Raw genomic sequence first — 20953 nt, 5'->3', positions numbered from 1 at the left:
ATTCAGCCGATATACAGTCAGAGCTGCAGTGCAGAACTTTAATTTCCTCCCTCTGGCAGTCAGAGTAATTAAACAAAAATATTATTTGATTTTCACTGGAAAGCGTTAACCTGTTATTTGAAGATTCATGCTGCTGTCAAATGACTGCGCGTATGTCTAGCAGACGTTTGACATACTACTTTTATATGGCGGAGTTTACACTGGACTTCCATTTATTTTTTGAAGGAGTTGGAGAGTGTTCATTGTTGTTGGCTTTCCGTGTTTCTCTTGTTTATACAAGCATCAAATCTCACAATACCAAACGCTCTACAAGCCTGATGCCAACTAGATACAAGTCTTTATTCTTCTGTTTTTGTTTGATTTTGTTGGTTATGTAATTTTTGGCTTGCAAACAGTTTCTAGGTGTAGTCCCATCATCTTCTGGTGGTAGTAGACACTACATCCTACCAGGTGCTAGTAAAATAAAGGAACAATGTATTTCAGGAAAAGAAATAGTTGGATAAACTTTCTTTTCTTTTTAAACAACTATTCAGATAGCCAGAAAGATCGCATCTTTCTTAGATCTTAGTCTCTCATCTGACTGGTGAACTTTTATTTTTTTCATCCACAGTATTCAAAGAAATTAGAAGCGTAAATCTACTAAGGATTCAGTTTCTATCTGCCATACGTCTAGCCCAACTCCAGCTCCCAAAGTTTAGCTCTGGCTATTTCGCCACACATCTCACATTTCAAACTTCAATAAACTGCAAAGTTTAGAGAGTTTTATCAGGTGCTAATAGCCTTGACTATAGCAGACGTTCATTTTTATGCAAAGGTCCCACACTCCAGCTTTAAATACACAGTTCTGCTTCTCTTACCAGTAAAGAAGTGATCATGGGGATTTATTTAAAGAGCTCACACTACACTGAGTCACAAAGTGGGCACTGTTGTTTTTTTATTTTTTATTAGTATTATTATTTTTTCCCACATTTTCACAGATGTCCTGTCTTTAGCATAAAAGTATGGAGCAGCTTTCAGTTTCCATCTCTCAAGCCCGATCACTTCAAATCTAGATTTGATAGCAATACATACATTCTAATTTTTTCTTGTCACGTGCAAAACCATTATGGCATTAATTGCTTTGTATTTATTTCAGACTATTGAACAATTATGGCAACACTGGGTTACAAAACATTTTTTTCCAATTATTTCCTAGAAGAAAAACTAAAAATTTGGTGCTAAGAAGTTGTTTTTAGTTCATATGGAGTTAAATTTGCATGCAGAAAAGGGTCGTTTTTCAGCAAAGCAAATATTAGATTCTCTCTTCCAATATTTAATGCTAAAGCTCGACTTCAGCATATGCCATTATTTTTGTTTTTTTTCCCCTGTATTATTAAATTTAATAGTTCTCACACAACAACTTAAAAATAATAATAAGAAATGTCAGTTTCCCACTTCTAGCTAGCTATTTAAAAAAAAATGCAATTACTATTTGATCAAGTGTGAAATATATGCACACACACACAAACACACAGCTTCACACCACCCTCAGTACACACACTGAGACTGCACACACACAATGCACACTACAGGCTGGCATACAGCAGCGAATGCACATACAGACACACCTGCACTACTTGGTTCACGTATCCTGTAGTAGTGCGTGATCATTTTCCTTCATTCACACACTGACATAGAAATAAAATGACAGTGTCCCACAGCTTTCTCACCCACTTAAACAAACTATAGTTCTAATCATGTCTCAGAAAGGGGTGTCAACTTTTTTTCTTCTTCTTCTTCTTCTTTTTTTTAATTAAAGGACTTTTGATCTGCTGAAAACATCAGGATACACTTACATTTTGTATATGTTGTCAAATTTTAGAAGTACTGAAAACTGAAGCCACTTTGTTTTTGGAGAGAAAAGAAGGTAGAGGAACTGAAGCATGCACATAACTCTTGTATATACTGTACTGAACTAGTAGTGAAGCCACATGATGACCTCATGGGTGGCGCTGTATGCTAGCACAGCTCCGGCTGTTTCTCTCAGCCTTAAAGGCGAACTCTGCAGTCGGGATTTTCCAGATGTGTTGAAAGGTGTCGAGCCAAAGAGAACAAAGTGGTTGCAGGGAAAAAGTGTCTGAAAACAAAATGGTATATTTCTTTATTTCTATTCTTTTTGCATTGTTTTTTTTCCCCCCTCAAAGAAACAAGACTGACTGCTTAATTCATGCTGCAGAGTTTTCCTTTTAAATCGGGCAGTTACGCATCTTTTTTGATGGCTTTGCTTTGTACCCATCAGGGGCTGTGTTAGCAAACCCGCACCACAGACTTGGCTACTAAGTGGGAGAGCCCCAGTGTCTCCCCAGTGTCTTTAAAGCATTTCTTTAGTTAGTGTTGGAAAAATAAATGCTTTCTTTTTTTCTTTTTGTAGTACGTTTTAATTTATGTTTGGATTATTGTTAAGATATTTTAAATGGAGAAGCAGTGAAGGATGTATGTATTCAGAGAATAGATCAGGATATGTAATATTCTGTCTAACTTAGTTGTATATTTAATTGCTTACACGAGAACATGGACATTTCTCTCTGTGTTTGATACATGCTTGATGTACTGTAGGCTCAAATGATAATGTAAAAGCTGACTGAACCCCTCCATGCTTTTCAAACCTGTCCGTTAACACTAATACAGATTCTACCTGAAGGTGTCTCTGATTCTGAATATTCAGAGTCAGGATTTGTAAACGGCTCTTTACCAAAGTCTCCCTAAGCTAAACAGTTAGCGCTATGTAAGTCATTCAAGATCAAATGTACAGGTCTGCTCCTCATATCCTACCGTATTCACCTTATTCTTCATATTTATCTAATTTATATTGCTTCTACTCGGACAAAGCCTTTGGGAAAGAGTTCATGTTTACAAAAACTGACTGGACTATAAAAAAGGAAACTAATTTATCTGTTGTATTTGACATCGAATGATGTTACATGAAGGAATTATTAAGAATTGTTCAATTTCTGGTGAAATTAGTGTGTTGATCTAACAAATTGGTGTCGTTTAAGTTTTTCAGGAGGTACTATTTTTCAAACTTCCTACTTCTCGACACCACTGTGAGATTACAAACCGACTCGTGTTTTAAGCTCTGTACCTCCAGTTCCTTAATTGAGCGCTAGAAAGATGAGGAATATTCTTTGTTTCTTTGTTTTGTTGCCTTCAACTAAAATCAGGAGTGAAATGGAAAATTAATCTGTTTGTTCAAAGAGGGTTAAAAATATCCAGGTAGCAGCTGTTCTGGGACCATAGGAGCCAGTTTATTGTCACGTATCATCCAAATGTCACATCTTGTTGCACCCCCAGAGTTGGACTGTAACCTGATGTATTTTTTTTTGTTTTGTACAGGACTGAGATGCTGCCATTTTTTTTTTTTTTTTTTAGTTTTAAAGCAACATTATTGTAAAAGTTCCGTCTAAAGGTGTACCCTGCTGTTTGTATGTATTCTTTTAACCATACTTATTAATTGGTATTCACAATAAAACCAGGCCAAATGTACAGAATACTAATGACTTCACTTGGCTTGATATTGTGTTCATATATTTATACAAGTAAGGATAGTCCTGATTATCACAGTATGACACACACAGTCTGACTTATTTAAAGGATTATCCGTCTGTCATGTTAAGAAGTATAAACCACCATGAATCAGTTTCACCTGCTTTGGTGTGACTCAATGTGACAACAGGTGCAGTGATTAGGCAACGACCAAACAACCCCTCCAAAACAGCAAAGACTGCAGATGGTCGATGCAGACTGTTGCTCTCTCCCTGCTGACTGATTTTTCTCTGGTTTTGCTGCAGCTGGTTCAGGTTGCACAGGTAGTCTCCCAGCGCAATTCCCAGAGTGTGGAGGACATACCAGGAAATGGACCTGCTACTGCAAAGAGAGCTTAACAGGGAAGGAGAGGGGGTGTAAACCCAGCAGCAGGACCGGTATTCATTTGTGTGAAAAAGAACGCTGCCAGAGTTCTATGTTCTATGAGTTATGAAAGAGACTCCATGAGGGTGTCATATAGGTCAATGCTCACAGCTCAGCATCATGCAGCTTGACTGGTGTTTACCACTGACACCCTGTTCTCTTCACAGATGAGAGCAGGTTCGTGCTAAGCAGATGTGCCAGATCTGAAAAAGAAACAACACGTTATGCTTTCTAACTGGACAGAAGATATCACTGACGTTTAACCGATTTGCTTTTATACTGTGATGATTGATGCTTTAATGATTAAGTTTTTGAGCAATTTTGTTTAATTGTTTACTGTTTGTGAGACTTAAGTTTTCCTCATGCAGAAATACCTATTTGGTTGATATAAATTAGACATAATGGACATATCTGTTACAACAGGTAAGACAATATTGTACAGTCTCTGTCCTACATGCCCTCTGCCTTTAACATAACACAATGCAGGGAAGTTCTCCCAAAATTACACAAGCACCCAGGATTCATATCGTACTCACCAGTCAAAGACAGGCCAGCCAAACTTTTAAACTCCTTAAGCTCCCCCCAAACCCCTCCTACAATCAGCCCTACATGATTGAGAAACTTGGAAAAACTAAATGATTATATAGTTTGATTTCATTTCAGTAAGAAACTAGAAAATTGTCCTCTTCCTTGCCACTAGGTGGAGTTTGGTGTATGTGTAAGCAAGGCTGTAAGCGTGTCACTGTGATTTTAAATTAAATTATTTATACAGCACCAAATCACAACAACTGGCTTCTTTAAATGAATGCAGTAGGAAGTAATTAAGTTTTATCTGGTTGGGAATTTAACAATGGAAAGGTATACCTCCATTTCAGCTACACACACACACACACACACACACACACATACAAATCCATCCATGGTTTTCCAAATGTTAATGCTATATATATCAAGAATGTATTTCATAACTTTAAGTAATTTTTCTTTAGAGAAAAGCAAGAACCTAGAAAATCCTTCTGCTTCTTGCCACCAGGTGGAGATCTGAGCATGTCTGAGCAAAGCTGCATGTAGCCATTCAGCATGTCACTGTGATTGTAACTGCAGTAGGAAACTATTAAGAATAGTTTATGCTCACTATAAAGGTTTATCTGGTTGAAATTTTACCATCAACTCACTGGAAAATTATATCTGCAAACAATGTGTGTATTACTGTAAAAAAAACAACAACACATGGGTCAAACAACCAAATATCTTAAGATAACACTTTTAGGATCCCACCTACATCTCCTCTTCGCATAAGTGAATGCAGAGAGGTTCCCAAAACTACACAAGTATCCAGGATGGCACATTCCTAAAAATCCTCCATATTCACCTGCGATGGGCATTTAAAAACAAATGTCACTATTCCTTTTTGGAAGGTGTGCACAATTATAGCTCGGTGTAATCTACCCCTGTGATATTATAGGATGGGAGATCTCTTCTTTGTCACCCCCCATAAAAAAAAAAAGTCAAGCATGATCACCTCATTACCTCAGCAATAAAATAATACAGCCTCCAGTGCAGTGTAAGCAATGTCAGTGTGCAGAGTCCAGCGTCTCCACGGGCTCGTTTTTAGGAGATCATTGTTAAAGTCTTAAGCTCTGAGTTCAGATCAGCAACTGGTAATCCAGCACCATGCCCTCGGGGAAGAAAGTCAAGCTCATCCTGTATGAGGTGCTGCAGTTTGCAGCACTGATTGTACCCATCTTTGTAATCATGGAGAGATTTGCCAGCCTCATATACAACGTGAAAGGACGGGATCAGACAGCATACTGGCTCGTTGTGGCGGCTTCTATTGCCTATGTGACCTCTGTGACCTTGCTGGTGTGGGCTCCTGTCAGATATATGACTATTAAGCAGCGGGGATTCATCAGAGAGGTCATGCAGTGGTGAGTTGAGGCTTTTGGAACGTAATAAGTGACAAGCTTATTGTTTTGTGTGTATAAACATAAACAGAGTCTGTGTAACCTTAAAAAAAATAAAATTATAAATCTATCTTAAATGTGAAAAGTCGAGTTTACTGAGTAAACTTTAGTTCAGTTCTGTGATTTGCTGCTACAGTCTTAAATTGTCTGGTATTACAGCTCATCATTTGGTAGTATTTATTGCAACTGAAATTAAGGATCAACTATTTTAACTATTAATTATTTGTTTAATGACTCTTCTCTACTAAGTGCTACCCATAATAATACAACCTTTTAGCTCATGTAAGTATATTTATGTCTTAGAAATGAAGTCTTCCCTTACTCTCAAAAGGGAATATAAACCAAGTGAGCATAGATAACAACTGTAATTGAGTGTAGCTGCTGTGTTATAGAGTAGAATTATTAAGCTGCATAAAACTGAAAGACTACTTCAAAGTCTTTTCAAACACAAATTAAAAATCTAAATATAAACTCATGCACTTGTTAAAAAAAGAACAGTTACGCTTCATTATGGGATGATCATTATGTAAATGTAAGCTGTGTGTTTTTCAGGAGACCAACAGCATTGGCATATCTCATCCTGTGCACATTACCGTGCTTTGCTATCCTAATAGCCAGCTCCAAGGTAATGTCACCAAGACTGATTGATCTTGTCACTGAGGAGCACTTGTTGATGTTTTGTTCAGTCATGCTCTGACAGGGTCCTTGAAGAGGCATACAGAATTTGTTGTAAACAGTCCCTTAGAGGCCACAGTATTAAGACACTATAATTATTCACTGAGTGAACAGCGACATGCTACACTGCACCACACAGAAAGAAAAGCATCCCTTCTCACGGACTCACAATGATCTCTTGAGGTTTACTTATTCAATGTCAATCTACAGGTAGCAAGAAGTTGTACTCTTAAACAGTTGTATTGTATTCTTTATTGGGTAATTATATAGTAATGAAGTAAATACTACATGTTTGTACACCTATTGTTTGTGCCATATTGTCAAAGAATTTGTGAGAAGGACTTTGGCAGGGAAAATAGGTCCCCAGTCACAAGACTGCCATCCCTCTGAGCTATTCAGTAACCTATAGTGAAAACAACAGGTTGTCCATTAACTTAAGGTTTGATGCTATCCCCGACCCTAAAAAGAAAAGAATTTTTATTCCTACATTACACTGTCATTTAGTATTTTATTGCTGTTCCAACAAGAACATAAATAAGCACAAAGATGTTTCTCATATTTATTCACCCAGTGTTTCTTATTTTACGGGCGTAAAGATGTAAATCTGCAAGGATAGGGAAGTAAATCCTAATGGGTTCATAAAACTTGGAATGCAGGCGCTTCTTTTTCATTGGAGACAAATGTTACAAAGACTGTCAGTTTCATTTTTTTCCTCACTTTATTCTTTACCATTGCTTATTCATTCATTGTTTTTTTTTTTTCTATTGTGAAACCACAGGTGCAGGTGGACAGAGGACAGACACTGGACAGTTTCTCTGAGTTGCCAGTTTCCCTGGTGCTTTTCTTCCTCATCTGGGTGGATATCATTGAGAGGATCCGACCCTGCAAACTCATGGGAAAGTGTAAGGCTTGAATTCTTCCAAATCTTTTATGATTATTGAATATTTTTGCGTCACATTTCATCTTCTGTGGGAGTGGTTATTTAACTGAAGCCATAGACCCTTTGCGCTTATTTTATTGGTTTGTTATTTCATTAATGCAGCACAGACTGCAAGCTAGTTCAGAGAAATATCTCTCACTTCACTCACATCAGATTTCAAATCAGAATCAGAATACTTTTTTAATCCCGAAGGAAATTAGGGTTACAGCAGGCAGCACGCTAATGGCGCATGTGCACTTACAAAGGAACCTTCTGACCAAACCTTACACAAACATCACATTGGGAAGACATGTCAGAGAGGTAGGCTGATAGGAAAAAAACAACGAAAATACATAACATGAGGTGAGAGGAGGAGAAAAAAAAACTCCACTCAGACTGAGCTCCTAGTGGGAGAACAGTTTGATAACAGAAAAAAACACCTCAGCACAAAAAGCACATGACTATCAATACACCATAGATCCACAAGACAAGCAACAGGGGCGGGTAAAGGGTAAGAGAGAGCCGGTGTAGACCGCGCATCCGGTCCTGCAGCATGTCTGCGCTGGTCCAGTCGACCGCCATCTTCCCCAGGAGGGGACAAGCATCGAAGGCGCTTGGAAAGGGAGGGGGGATGAGTGTGTATCAGTGTATGTATGTGTGTGTGTGTGTGTGTCCAGAGTTCAGCTGAGATAGTGTCCTTCGCTCTGCTAGGCTAAGTAAACAGTCTTCCAGCCAACCCAGGTGGCCTTGCGTAGGATAGGAAGAACAGTCTAAGCACAGTCTGTTATCAGGGTGTTTTTGTTCAGCTCCAGCCTGAGATCACAGCTGGCGCCGAAGTGGTAGCCGCATGAAGTGATGGTGGTTTTTACTTTAGTGCGAACAACTCATGTGAATTTCAAAGCTGTTCTAACAGTCCAACACTGGTCTCTCAATCTCCTGTTGGAGAGCCGTGAGCTTCTCCATGATGTTATCAAACTTACGCTCCGTGATGTTTTCATTCTTGTGCTCAAAGAGCAGATTCTGAGAACTTCTCCAAGATGTAATCCAATTTTTGCTCAGAGGTCTTATTCTGAGTGTTCACGGCAGCCGTAAGCTTCTCCAAGATCTTATCCGTGCTGCACTTAATGAGCCCATTTTGAGAACTCACCATCGATTCAATCCCAGCAGGCAGCCTTGTGGGGTTTTGAACAGCCGATTCCACTTTCTTTAATCTTCAATAAGTCAGGGCCAAGCCAGCTCCGATCAGCAAGAACCCTGTTATCATGGTTCCGAATAGGTAGATATCTTCAGCACTCAGGCTCACCCGAGCCCAGACTTCTCGTTGAGAAAAGGGTGTCAATTGCATTCAGGGACCAGTTGATCAAATCCATAATTCCTCTTTAGGTTTTAGAAAACAGACTGTGAGAGAGTGTTCCAGGGAAAAGTAATACAAAAATACACGAGACACTAGACAAGGATACAAGAGGCTAAGCAGGGAAGATAAGGGGGAGAGGAGAGGAGAAAAAGTGTGACTGCCTTTGCCAAGAGCCAAAGAGGATGATAATAAACACACCCTTCCTAATTTAGCTGTTTAGTAAGCTGCAAAATTTTCCAGCTTTCCCTAATACATTCCTGTACCACTGCTACATTGCGTCAGTGCCTGATTCTGTTTATCTAGACATAGCATTTTCAGTGGGAGAAATGTTTCATCACCAAGTGACGATTTATAAGGTCGGGGAAACCTGCAGTCAGCTGAGACAGAAGAAACACTTGAATGAGTGATACTTGACAATGTTTCTACCACTGAAAACTCTACATCCAGATGAACAGAGTCAAGTTATTGAGACTTTGGTCATAGACTTCCTGTGCATTTTCTAACCAGTTGAATACAACCCACCTAAACAGCTGGAGAACACAAGAGCACAAAACATGACCAAGATGACAAATTCTCCAAATTCAAATCATGTATCTGCTAAATGTACAGTAAGAAGCCTGATTCATGGAAGCTGGACCTTACAGTCTACAGTAAACCCTAACACTAACCACCTTACCCCGTCACATGATTGTCGTTACCTATGCTAAAGATGATTTTTCTTCTCTTATTTTTAAAAAATGATTTAAAAAAAGACCAGTTCTCTTGTTATTAGCTAGTCTTTCGGATAACCTAACTTATACAGAAAAATTTGGTTTTGTCATTTATAGCAGACAGCTTAGATTCAGACTTTGACATATCAGGCCCTGTCCTCACCCACATGGAACCAGTGACCACCGTATCAAGCCAGATGAATCCTGAAGAAGGCCAGAACGGTGTGACCCAAGGCCAACCAGAGGCCAAAAATGGCAGTCCCTCTAACAGATTCCATGATGTTGCCAACTCACCACCAAGAACACGAATCACCAGAACTGCCTACTTGTACTCCTCAACCTCACGCTCTCTGTCGTATTCGGGTCGCCCGAGCATCCTGTGGAAAAGGGACGGAAGGTCAGAAATATTTGTGGATAGTTTCCTTTTCTGGTTTGACACTGTGGAGATGGTGAGAGTGGCAGGACTGCCCCCAGTGTTCTACTCAGGCTGGGTGTTCCCAGTCTACATCCTCGCCTTCCTGTCTACTCTTCGTATGATTATCACGCCTCACAACCCCTTGTTGTCTTCTGCTGGATTTGCTCTTCAGGACTTCCCTTTCTTTGTTTTCCGGGTTGCTCTGATTGCTGTGTTTGGCTTTGTAACACCCCTCTTATACCCATTGAAAAATGTCCTGGTAAGCCTAGCTTTTATCTATTTCACATTTCTGACCAGGCTGAAAATTTTTAGACATCACAGCCTGTTTTGAGGAGGAGTGGCACATTCTGTTGTTGATGAAAAAGCCACTTCGACTGTGAGTATTTCGACAGTTGGTCTTCATGTGTGGAGAGCAGCACCAAATCAACAAGATGCTGGTGCTGATGATGGCGAGCAGCATGTTTGAATTTTTCTGGCTTCTAATGCATTAAAAGGACATTCAAAGCAAAGTGCAAAAATCATTCTGAATTTTGTTTAAAAAACAGGTGTACAGATGGAAGTATAAAGTAAGCCAACTCTCATCTTGATTAAAATATATTTATTGGTGCAAATGTTTATCTGCTTAGTTTTGTATTTTAACTTTAAATTGGTTTACATTTCTTTTGAATAAAACCTTGAAAAACAATCCTTTATGTTGACACTGGTGTATATTCTGTAAATACTTCAAAGCTAATCTGATTTTATTTATTTGTTAAAGGAGACAAAGTTAGGTGGATTGACAATGGTTTGATGCGCTATATCAGATGAAGTACACATGATTCTGAAGTGAATTCAAAGTGTAATTTTCATTGTGAGGCTCAAAGAGATTCAATTCAACTTTACTTATATAGTCCCAATTCCCAAAACAGTCAACCCAAGGTACTTTATATTGTAAAGTAAAGACCAATATTATAGAAAAAAACCCCAACAAATATGTGACCCCTTATGAACAAGGACTTGGCGACAGTGGGAAGATAAAACTCCCTTTTAACAGGAAGAAACCTCCAGCAGAACCAGGCTCAGGGCGGGGCGGCCATCTGCCTGGTTGGAGGTGAGGAGAAAGAGAAGAGAGCAAAGTGAAACAGGACAAAAAGCAAACTATGGAGAGAGCACCAGAGTTTAATAACTGCTAATCATTAAATACAGTAGTGGTGTATAAAAGTGAAAATAGAGTTAAAATAGACAAGTAAAGAAGTTCATCATGGGAAGCCCCCAAGCTGCCCAAGCCTATTGGTTCAGTCCAGCTCTAACTATAATGACATTTTTAAGCATAAGCTTAAGAGAGTGTTTATCTCCCAAATTTAAATTAGGAGCTGGTTTTATAGCTGGTTAATTGGTGATCCTAAAGTGACTACTGGTGTGAACATGGGCATGACTGACTGTCTGTATGGTATTAGCCCTGCGACAGATTGGTGACTTGTCCAGGTGTATTTGGCCCTGCTACAACTGAGATATTCTGCAGCTCCCCTCACAACCCAGAATTAGATTAGCGCAAGAACATGGATGGACAACCCACTCAAAAATGCAACAAACAAACAAATGAAGGTAAGTTAACTTAGAAATAAATAACTGTTCGGTAAACTTTCTGGGTGTGTCAAGTAGGTGATAAGCATGATGATTTCAGACAAGGTAATTAAACTTGTGATTTAAGAGCTGATGCTTTGTCTTTGCTCGATAAGTACAGTTTTATTATACAGCATACTCACCTGGACATCCTTTATAAAAGATCTTGTTTGTTCAGATGGAGTGGCTTACTGCTCAATCTTTGGGAATTTGTCTCAAGAAATTGTGTGGCAGTAATGGTCATATAATTAGTGCCACAGGGCAGCCAATCAAGAATCTCATAAACAGATGGTTAGTTTGTTAAAGGCAAAAAGTAAAACACCTTAACAAGTATCTGGGCTATCACAAGCTTCCAAAAAGATAAACACCATTCTTCCAAAAGATATGCTGTGCTTCTAAACATTGTTTTAGAATTTGATTGGGTTGGGATTTAATAATTGTGGAGATCATAGCATGTGATAATCATTTTCATGGTCCACAAAATCTTTGATGAGTCCTTCTAGGCTACAGCTATTATCCTCATCTGGCAGAAATATCCACACAGACCACACAGATTAACTTCCTCCTGAAGAACGTCTTGCCACTTGGCAGCCATTTCAATATGCCTGTGGGTAATTATTTGCACACTTATTTGAAGCGTTATCTAAAACAGCTTTGAATTCAAAAAGGGCCAAAGAATATTTTACCATACATTTTGGGAATCATCAATATAGTTCTTGGCAAATGTTACACAAGCCTTTGTGTTCTTTTTAGTCAGCAACAGTTTTCTCCTTGGAACTCTCCTATGCACAGAGTTGGCAAAGTACTTCTGTACTTAAATAGAAGTATAAATACTGCTGTTAAAAAACACTCCAGTAAAAGTTAAAGTACTGATTCAACTTATTTACTCAAGTAAAAAAGTACCAGCTCTAAAATGTAGTCAGAGTAAGAAAGTAAAAATGAGCTCTTTCAAGGATGTTTCTATTTTTGTGCAAAGCTAACTGAACCTAGTTGCTATATTAGCATAATGAGAAAATAATATCACTGGACTCTGAAGAGTTCCATGGAGGAGGCTGTGCATTGGAGGCATTTATGAAAGAACCATAACATCCATTACGATAAAAATAACATTGGATGAAAGGGAACGACGATGGCTACGTTTTGAGAGTAAAATGATGGCTGTACACCAAACACTGTGGACACAGCAGCAGTTTAAATAGAAACTTTTAAGATCAATTTTTCCCCTGCTCCCACTCAAGCAGTTGAGCTGTTTCACTCTAACCTCCAACATTGCGTCCCATACACACCCATTATAAACTCAGAAACGGTGACTGGAACTGAAGAAAAAGTATAAAAGATATTAAAAAGATAAATACAACATGAATAGCTCAATGTTGTGGCTTCATTTTACAGTTTGAATGGTGTCTGTCGGTCAATGTATGTGGAAGTAGTTAGATTGGAAAGAGGCGTAAGTTGAGTGAGAATTTGAAGATTCTCCCATTGAAATACACTGTAAATTTTTGTTGAATAAAGTTGAATAATTAAAAAATATATATAAGTTAAGAATGAGAAAAATACAAGCACACATGTCTAAAAGAAGAGGAATCTAATGGTGGTTGAATAGTTTTTCTAAGTTGAACAGTGTTAAAGGAGATAGCGTACAAAAAAACATACTGAAGATGAAAAGTAGAATAACAATACTGTGGATGTTTAATCAGCATCCATACTAATTATATTGGAGTGGATCTTAGCATCATGGGCTAAAATTCAAATGAATCTCTGCTACAGTAGCAGTTAGTCTGCTTCAGTTTGATTTGCAGCATGTTTCACAATATGAAAAATCAAACATTTAAACATTTAAAAGCACGAGGGCTTACACGTAAGCTTTAAATTTCCAAGTTTATCAAATCTCACTGAGCATCCTTACCTTTAAATCTAACCTTTCTTCTTCCTCTTCTGTCCTCTTTCTTATCTTTCTCCATCTCTGAGTGAAGCTCTTTCTTTTCTCTCCCTGTGAAATACAGCAGCTGGACCCTTAGCTAGCGACACACTGTGTAACAAGCTGCACACAAACAGTTTGTGTGTTTGCTGATGGTTGTTGAGCTGATAGAAACGTTACATATGAAATTACCTGCCACTTAAAAAAGTCACTCCCTTTAAAAAAGTCAGGACTAGCTAGATGCTGAATTACCGCAACGTACAGACACCTGCAATAATTCTGGTGTTGTGGCAAAAACAACACCCCACCCCCCCATTCCTCTTTTAGCCTCCGACTATGCACCATCCTCTGGTGATAAAGAAATGAACAGGATTGCCTTTCATGTGTTTCTGTTTAGGCTTGGTTTGATGTTTGGAGGCTCACAGTGACGGAATAATAACTCGACCCAAAAGCGTTAAAGCAAAAGAAACAAGCCTGTTTTAAAAATGTAAGGAGTAGAAGATACAGATATTTGTTTAAAAATGTAGGAAGTAAAAGTAAAAAAGTACTCAAGTAGAGTACTGATACCTGGAAATTGTGCTTAAGTACGGTAAGGAAGTATTTGCACTTTGTTACTTCCCACCTCTGTCTATGGATGCCATTTTTGTTCAGCCTTTTTCTTATATATTGAATCATGAACTCTGACCTTAACTGAGGCAAGGCAGGTAAGGCCGTCCTTCTGGGCCTATTTAAGTGATCTGGCAGCTATCAGGCCTGGGTGTGGCGAGTACATTTAACAGTGGAGGTGGGGATAGCTTTTTCCATTAATAAATGAAATTCTGATTTTAAAAAATGCATTTTGTATTTACTCAAGCTATCTTTGGATAACATTAAAATGTATTTGATGATCTGAAACAATTAAGTGTGGAAAAAAATGCAAAAAAACTAAGAAGTCGAAAAGTCTTGGATTTTATGTGCTGCCTCTTCTGTCCTTGGATGTCACAAATGAGCATTTCCCCTCTTCTTTTGTTTATAGCATGAAGGCATAGCGGTAGTTTATGTGGTTCTATGGCTGTATAACTCAGTGGACTGGAACCTTGATATGCATGTGTGCATGCTTCTGTGTGTATCTGTTGTTGTGACACAACAGAGAGCTGTTGTTGGTGTTTACTGTAATTGGCAGTCCTCCACCAGGACAAACCTGACAGAATTATACCCATGGTGCATTTGGTCTTTGTTCCTCTGATGCATGAGCCGGGGCTGCAGGACTAATTGTTTAAGGGAATTTTCAAACCAGCAACTATTCTCGAGCGAAGAAAGGAAGAAATGAATGGATTCAGCTGGATTGCTGCTGATAAATCTGAGCTGTAAATCTGTTGCCACACTAAGAGAGAAGATTTGTTGAAGGTGTTATTAATGATATACAAATGACAGGGCAATAGACAAGCAGCTATGATTCACAGTGAGAGACCATAGCTGGCCTGCTTTCATTTACCGGTATGGAAACTAAAATTATCTTCCCTTAATTTCCCCATAGCCACCATCAGCCTACTCTTTAATGATTCATATTATAATCTGCAAGAAGGCATTAGTGCAGCTCGAGTGATTATGACCATGTTGCAATACGTCATGTTGGCAGGATGGAGAGCACTTTTTCTTTCCCTTGTGACATTGGTTAAATGCTCCAAATGATCAAAGGAAAAACACCAACAGCTTTACAATAAGAGACTAAGATCCACATTCATGGATGGAGAGTTCTCTGAGGCAGGCTTTCATTTATTTATTTATTTATCTGCCATCAAATTAACCCATCAAGCCTGCTGAGAGAGAGGCTTTGCATTAATTTTGGCATTTTAAAATTCATATTCAGCACAGTGAAAATAGTTTTTGTTAAGTAGTTTTGTCTGGCTTGGAAGTCCAATTTCCTTATAACAGGAGGAAATAATCTTCTGCTCGAAGAAATATTCATACTGCCTCTAAAAAGGTGATTTTTTTGGTTGTACAATGTAAAGACGTATTCATTTATGATTTTTAATGATGTTTAATTTAATTTTATAGATGCATTTAGAGGATAAATCACAGTTACTTTGACTCCACAGGTCTATACAATTTCTCTGTGCTTGTGGGTTCTTAATCCAGTGTCCAGAAACATACTTATGAGGTTAACTGGTGAGCCTAAAGTATCAAAAGGTATTAATGTGAGGGTGTGATAGACTGGTGACGTGTCCAGTTTGTACCCTGCCTCTTACCCAGTAATATAGGCTCCAGCTAGTATAGGTGTCATCCCTCTGAAACCCTGAACTGAATAAGTCGCTAAGAAAATGGACACAAAGATTCAGACAGAGAATCCTCGCTGTGCCAAAACAGCCAAGCAATGAAGCAATCAAGAAAAACTGGACTTTCAAATAGTTCCATTCATATCTTACTTTACTATCTGCAAATGTCTCTCAAAACTATATCCAAAGACTTTCCTTTATTGACTAGATTCTGATGCACAAACTGCAAATAAAGAAGTTCCTATTTTACCCTAAATCTTTGTTGAAGCTGTGGAAAGAAAAATCCTGCTCAGCGCAGCTACACAACAAGGGGCGTAAGCTAGCTGCATAGCCAGTTATATTTCCTCCCTTTCTGATGCTGACCACTTTTCCATCTTTAGCCCGTGGCGATTACACTCTGTGGATTGTGTTAAACTTCATTAATTTTACCATTGTTAAATGTGCTGTGAGTGAGTATTTATCAATTTCCACTGCTGCTAAACCAAAATAATTCAAAGAATGGATCAACACAGTTTGTCATTTTCAAGTTAACAATTAAGACTGTAAACTAAGAGCGATAAATCTGCTCTTTGCATTTTAATCTCAAAGAATGAATGAAAACTTTGGACTTTAGCTTGGCTTTCGCGTGAAGCCTGGTAAATGTCTAAAAAGCTCTGACTTTGGACACTCACGTTCAATCTCTGGTTTGCTCCTTGAGAAATATTGCTGAGTCCCATTGTGTCACGCTTTGAATTAGAAATTGTTACATGCATTTGTTTCATCTCATTTGGACTATTGTAATTCTTTGTTTTCTTGTTTATGTAAGGCCTCCTTGGAATGTCTGCAGGTTGTCCAGAATGCTGGTGCAGGGCTTCTGACCAAGTCTTCCAAGTACTCGCATATCACACCTCTGCTGATCAAGCTGCACTGGCTCCCTATTAAATTCAGAGTCCACTTTAAGATCATGACTTTGACATTCAGTGCTCTGCATGGTAAAGCACCAACATACATCAGAGATCTTTTACATCCGTTAATCCCCAACAGGTCCCTGAGGTCATGTGATCAGGGCTTGCTGGCTGGCCATCATACGAGGCTGAAAACGAAAGGTGACAGAGCTTTTGTAACTGAGGCCCCCAGACTCCCCTTTGAGTTTGAGATCTCTGGACTCAGTGGTCTCATCCTTTTAAACTTGCTTTTGGTTAATTTTTTGTTTTTATTGTTTAATGTTTTAGCTTCTGTGAAGCACTTTGTGATTTTTTTCTTGAAAGGTACTATACAAATAAGATTGCACTTGCTTACTCATATGGAGTAATTCCCAGTCGTGAGGGCTGGGTTATCTTGTGGTTCTTAGCTGTAGTTTAATTAACACATTACAAAACTTGTGATGGCGCCCCAAACTATTCCTGCTTATATCTGTAAGCAGTCAAAATTATTTACAGTGTATAACCAACCAACCAACCAACCAACCAACCAACAGTCTTGAGAGAAGCAAGCAGCTAACCTTAGTATAGTCATATCACCCACTGTTAGACTGCCTGAGGTTAAAAACTGGCAGGAACAAACTGGTCAAACTGTGCCTGACTGTTCACATGTTAAATATAAAGCTCAAACTCAAAAATACTTCTGACTAAACCGACTCTTTCAAAACAAAATGTTCTAAATATGATTATTCTGTTTTTGTTTTTTGTTGTTGTTTTTTCGAGGTACATGATTTTAATTAAAAATATAAGTCTTGATATTTCTTCAGGTAGAGTCCAAGATCAAAATGAAACATGTCAGTGTGCAGTGTTTTTTCTGCCTTTTGGGGTTTTTTGCTCCCACAATGCAATGGGTTGTTAGAAAACATGGATAAATACCTGTATAAAGATGTATTTATATTAGCATGGTACACTGTTTTGCATTTTTACTGGCTTAACTCACATTCATTAGTAAATCATAAAAGATTTAAATCTTTTAAATTTGGGGGGGGGGGGGGGGGGGTTGTCTATATTTGGACTGTACCATCAGCAGTAAGTTTTATTTATGAGTTGTGCAAATGTTGCCACAGACATATGCAGTTCCCATCAAGGATCTTCCACACCTGTTTTTACATGCTGATGTCATTTGAGCACTTGACACTTGCTAAAATTGTGTCTAAAGTGGAAATGGATGGAAATAGTACGGATAAATACACCGATTTTCCTCTCTTGATTTCAGTGGGGGTTTTTTTTTAACTTAATTGTAAAGGAAACAGTCGTCATATTTTGTCACAAACGGAAACAGAGTAATTTCCTGTACCTTCTAAGCCCAGTCTCAAGATAACATGGAAAAACCCTGACATCGGAGGGAAAATGACACAAAAGGAAGCAATGGCAAAGAAAGAGAGACAGAGAGAGGATATTGTGCAAAGAGAAGAGGATAATACGATAGAGTGAGAGGAAAAAAACAGATAACAGAGAGAGATGGCGGGGAGGAGGAAAGTTGGGGGGTGATGTTTAGGGAGGGGTGAGGCTTTGTAAATCTGAGAGGCTGGAAGCGCATTTGAATTCAGGCTGTGTGTCTCCTGCGCTAGCCGAATGTTACCTGCTCTAGCATGGCAACAGAGAGAGGGAGAGTGGTGAGCTTCAGCTGCAGCCTCCACACACACACGCACACACACAAACACATGCACACACACACACGTGTATGCACAGCAACAACAGGAGTGCGAAGAGTGACTCAGGTAAGCAGGAACGCCCCTGATGGAAGACGACCCTCGAGAGAGCAAAGCAGCGTGTGCAGTGAGAGGGAGAGATACTGAAGGAGGAGCCATAGAGCTGGCATTTTTTTGAGGAGGGAGAAAAAGAGGAATCACGCTGAAGCTAAAAATCTCTGAATCTGGACTCCCAGGGTGGGCTTACATTGAAGGATAGACAGGAAAAAAAAGAAAGATGGATGTGGAGCGATGCAAGTGTTCTTATTGGACAATTTTGTGAGGCTGCAAAGCACTAAGGGACACAGAAGAAAATGATATTTAGTTTTAATAGCAAGACCATTCGGAGGGCTTAAGCCGGGGGGAGGCTGAATGGGAGGTTTTTAATTTTTTTGGACAGGGTGAGCTGGGACAAAGAAATGGGTCAGGTTTGGTATCGGGAAGGTAAACACACACAGGATGGAAAAAGAACCACCTGTCCTTCTTAAGATGAGGTGAGCGCACATTAACAGAAGCACACACAGAAACCTCGCACACACTTGGCACATCACACCGAGTCTTCAGGACAGTTTCGCAGGATTCACGATAGATTGGATCCTTGCTCCTCGCAAAGTGCGTGACTTTGAAAATGCTTTAAAACGTCTGCCGTCGGGATCCCCTGGATTCATCTGAGGACTGAACTTGTGAATAGAACCAGCCACTAAACTCCCAGGTGACTCTCTCCTGCGACAACCTGTGGACACAGAAGCTCTGCTTTTTTTTTTCTTTTGTGGGATCCCTCCCCCTAACAAAAAAAAAAAGCAAAACAAAAAAAAACTCCCTGATGAGCTTGCAATTAGGTGGATCACCTGTCTCATGAAGATCCTGTCCTGAAACGACCCATCCCGGAGGCTTCATCAGCCTGTCCCCTTTTCTCCCCCCAACTAGATGTCTTGATGTATTGCTGTGGGCTGGGACACTGGCGGAGAGTGCAGTCCACCTATGTAAGTGACCATTACAGCATCCATCCCATCTTTTTGATCTCGTAGCAACATTGGAGTTGTTTGGTGGTGTGTGGATTTATCGTATACTTTTGCAAAAGGAAATGCTGATGATGCATTCATATTTATATCCAGGGTTGTCATTCATATGCAACGTATAAGCATGACAGAATTACTGCCTGCAAGCAGCTGTGAGCATGAGTCTTGCAACCTTTTATTTGCTGCTAAGCTGTTCATTTCTCAGTAACAATGAGTTTTCACCTGGGCTGCATTTTACCAGATGGTGAAAATGTCAAACAGCTCAGCGTATTGACTCCAGTACAGGACTTAATAGCACCGTACCAAAAGATGGAATATCAGGTAATGGACAGTTTCCTTTTTTTCCCACCCAGGCAACAGTTTGGTCACTGAGCAAGTAAAGTAAACAATGTGTGAAAATTGTCTTCAAAATTAAGACGATTAAGTGATACAACATGACAGTACCCGTCTTCCTCACATCGTATGTCCTGGCTGAGGTTTCTGAAGGTGAAAAGAAGCGGAGGAGGACAGACATGTGCTATTATCTAATTGCAAGTCAAGTTTACTGTCCTCTCAATGACAGAGATGAGAAGGGAGGACAGTTTCCAGCTCTAATCCACCTGTTTTTCTTTCTCGTGTTTTTGCCTGTCATCTAACTCTCTCTTCACTTGCCCTCCTATCTCCTTCTATCCAGTCTCTGTGTATCCTCTGTTTAGTTGTGTTGTAGTCAATGGAGTGAGAGTTGTGCATTGTGCGATGGCGCTGACTGCAGAGCACCCTAACCACATTCCTACATGAAACAGGCTTACTGTCAGCCCTCAGCACTCAATAGGCTGTCAGCGCAGAGCCGCGCAGATTATCACGTACTGTAGCGCTGCATGTAATGTGTGCCCACCTCAGCAATGAGCCAGGAAAGGAGCTTACAGACTCAAAAGGCACGGCTGGGTAAAAGCAGTGACACATCCTCCCGACATTCAGCGTAGTTTCATTGACATGTGTGTGTGTTTGCAGGCTTAGTTTAGCACCTAGTGTTAAATAAGTGCGTGCAAATATAAAGAACTAAGACACAATTCTACAAAATCTCTTCTGTAGATGCACTCACTCTTTCTAATTTCTGTGCAGAAACTACATTACTCATGCATTATTTTTACTCACGTTGCTATGATACATTATGTGTCAGGGTGCTAATTACACTTGAGTGAGATATAAATACTTTTATAATAAATAAACAGCCCGGAGGCTGCTGGACCAATAAAGGTTGGAGAATAAATCACAGAAGTCACCACCTCAATAATCAGATCTATAAATAATCAAATAAACATGTTCTAATATACAATTTCCATAATCGTATGCTCTTTGTTATTAAATATGTCATACAGTAGCATAGATTTCTGATTTAACACAGAATATACATTCTGACCTGAAGGATTCTGAGCGTTATGTGTTGCCATCCCCAAATGCATGTTTCAGGGAAGGACTTACTTATTTTAGCAAGATAATGCAATATCTTGCATTATTTTTAAGAAATTTGAACTGTTGTAAACTGTT

At 39.2% G+C, this 20953-nt stretch overlaps 2 protein-coding genes across 2 annotated transcripts in view; both read left to right on the top strand.

Moving 5' to 3' along the window:
* Positions 1-11: 11 nt before the first annotated feature.
* On the top strand, positions 12-18653 carry LOC146497527 (transmembrane protein 236-like). Its single transcript, XM_085141863.1, has 4 exons — positions 12-5873; positions 6462-6534; positions 7363-7486; positions 9685-18653. The coding sequence occupies exons 1-4, from the start codon at positions 5620-5622 to the stop codon at positions 10311-10313; spliced, it is 1080 nt and encodes a 359-aa protein (XP_084997989.1). The 5' UTR covers positions 12-5619; the 3' UTR covers positions 10314-18653.
* Positions 18654-18776: 123 nt separating this feature from the next.
* The window catches only part of cacnb2b (calcium channel, voltage-dependent, beta 2b), a 45464-nt gene continuing 43287 nt past the window's right edge, over positions 18777-20953 (top strand). Inside the window, exon 1 of the mRNA XM_085141857.1 lies at positions 18777-19390. Coding sequence (XP_084997983.1) covers positions 19343-19390 — 48 coding nt within the window. The 5' untranslated portion in view covers positions 18777-19342. The remainder of the gene's footprint in view (positions 19391-20953) is intronic.

The sequence above is a fragment of the Neolamprologus multifasciatus genome, chromosome 18 (assembly GCF_963576455.1).
Source record: "Neolamprologus multifasciatus chromosome 18, fNeoMul1.2, whole genome shotgun sequence".
Classification (NCBI taxonomy): Eukaryota; Metazoa; Chordata; class Actinopteri; order Cichliformes; family Cichlidae; genus Neolamprologus; species Neolamprologus multifasciatus.
Note: the sequence above shows the minus strand (reverse complement) of the source record. Positions and strands in the feature narration are given on the sequence as shown.

What these genes read in the sequence shown, in the direction of transcription:
- LOC146497527 (XM_085141863.1), top strand. Translation starts at nt 5,620, where the DNA reads ATGCCCTCGGGGAAGAAAGTCAAGCTCATCCTGTATGAGGTGCTGCAG. An exon ending in TCCTAATAGCCAGCTCCAAG is followed by an intron (nt 6,535 to 7,362) that starts GTAATGTCACCA and finishes GTGAAACCACAG; the next exon opens with GTGCAGGTGGACAGAGGACA. An exon ending in CTGCAAACTCATGGGAAAGT is followed by an intron (nt 7,487 to 9,684) that starts GTAAGGCTTGAA and finishes TGTCATTTATAG; the next exon opens with CAGACAGCTTAGATTCAGAC.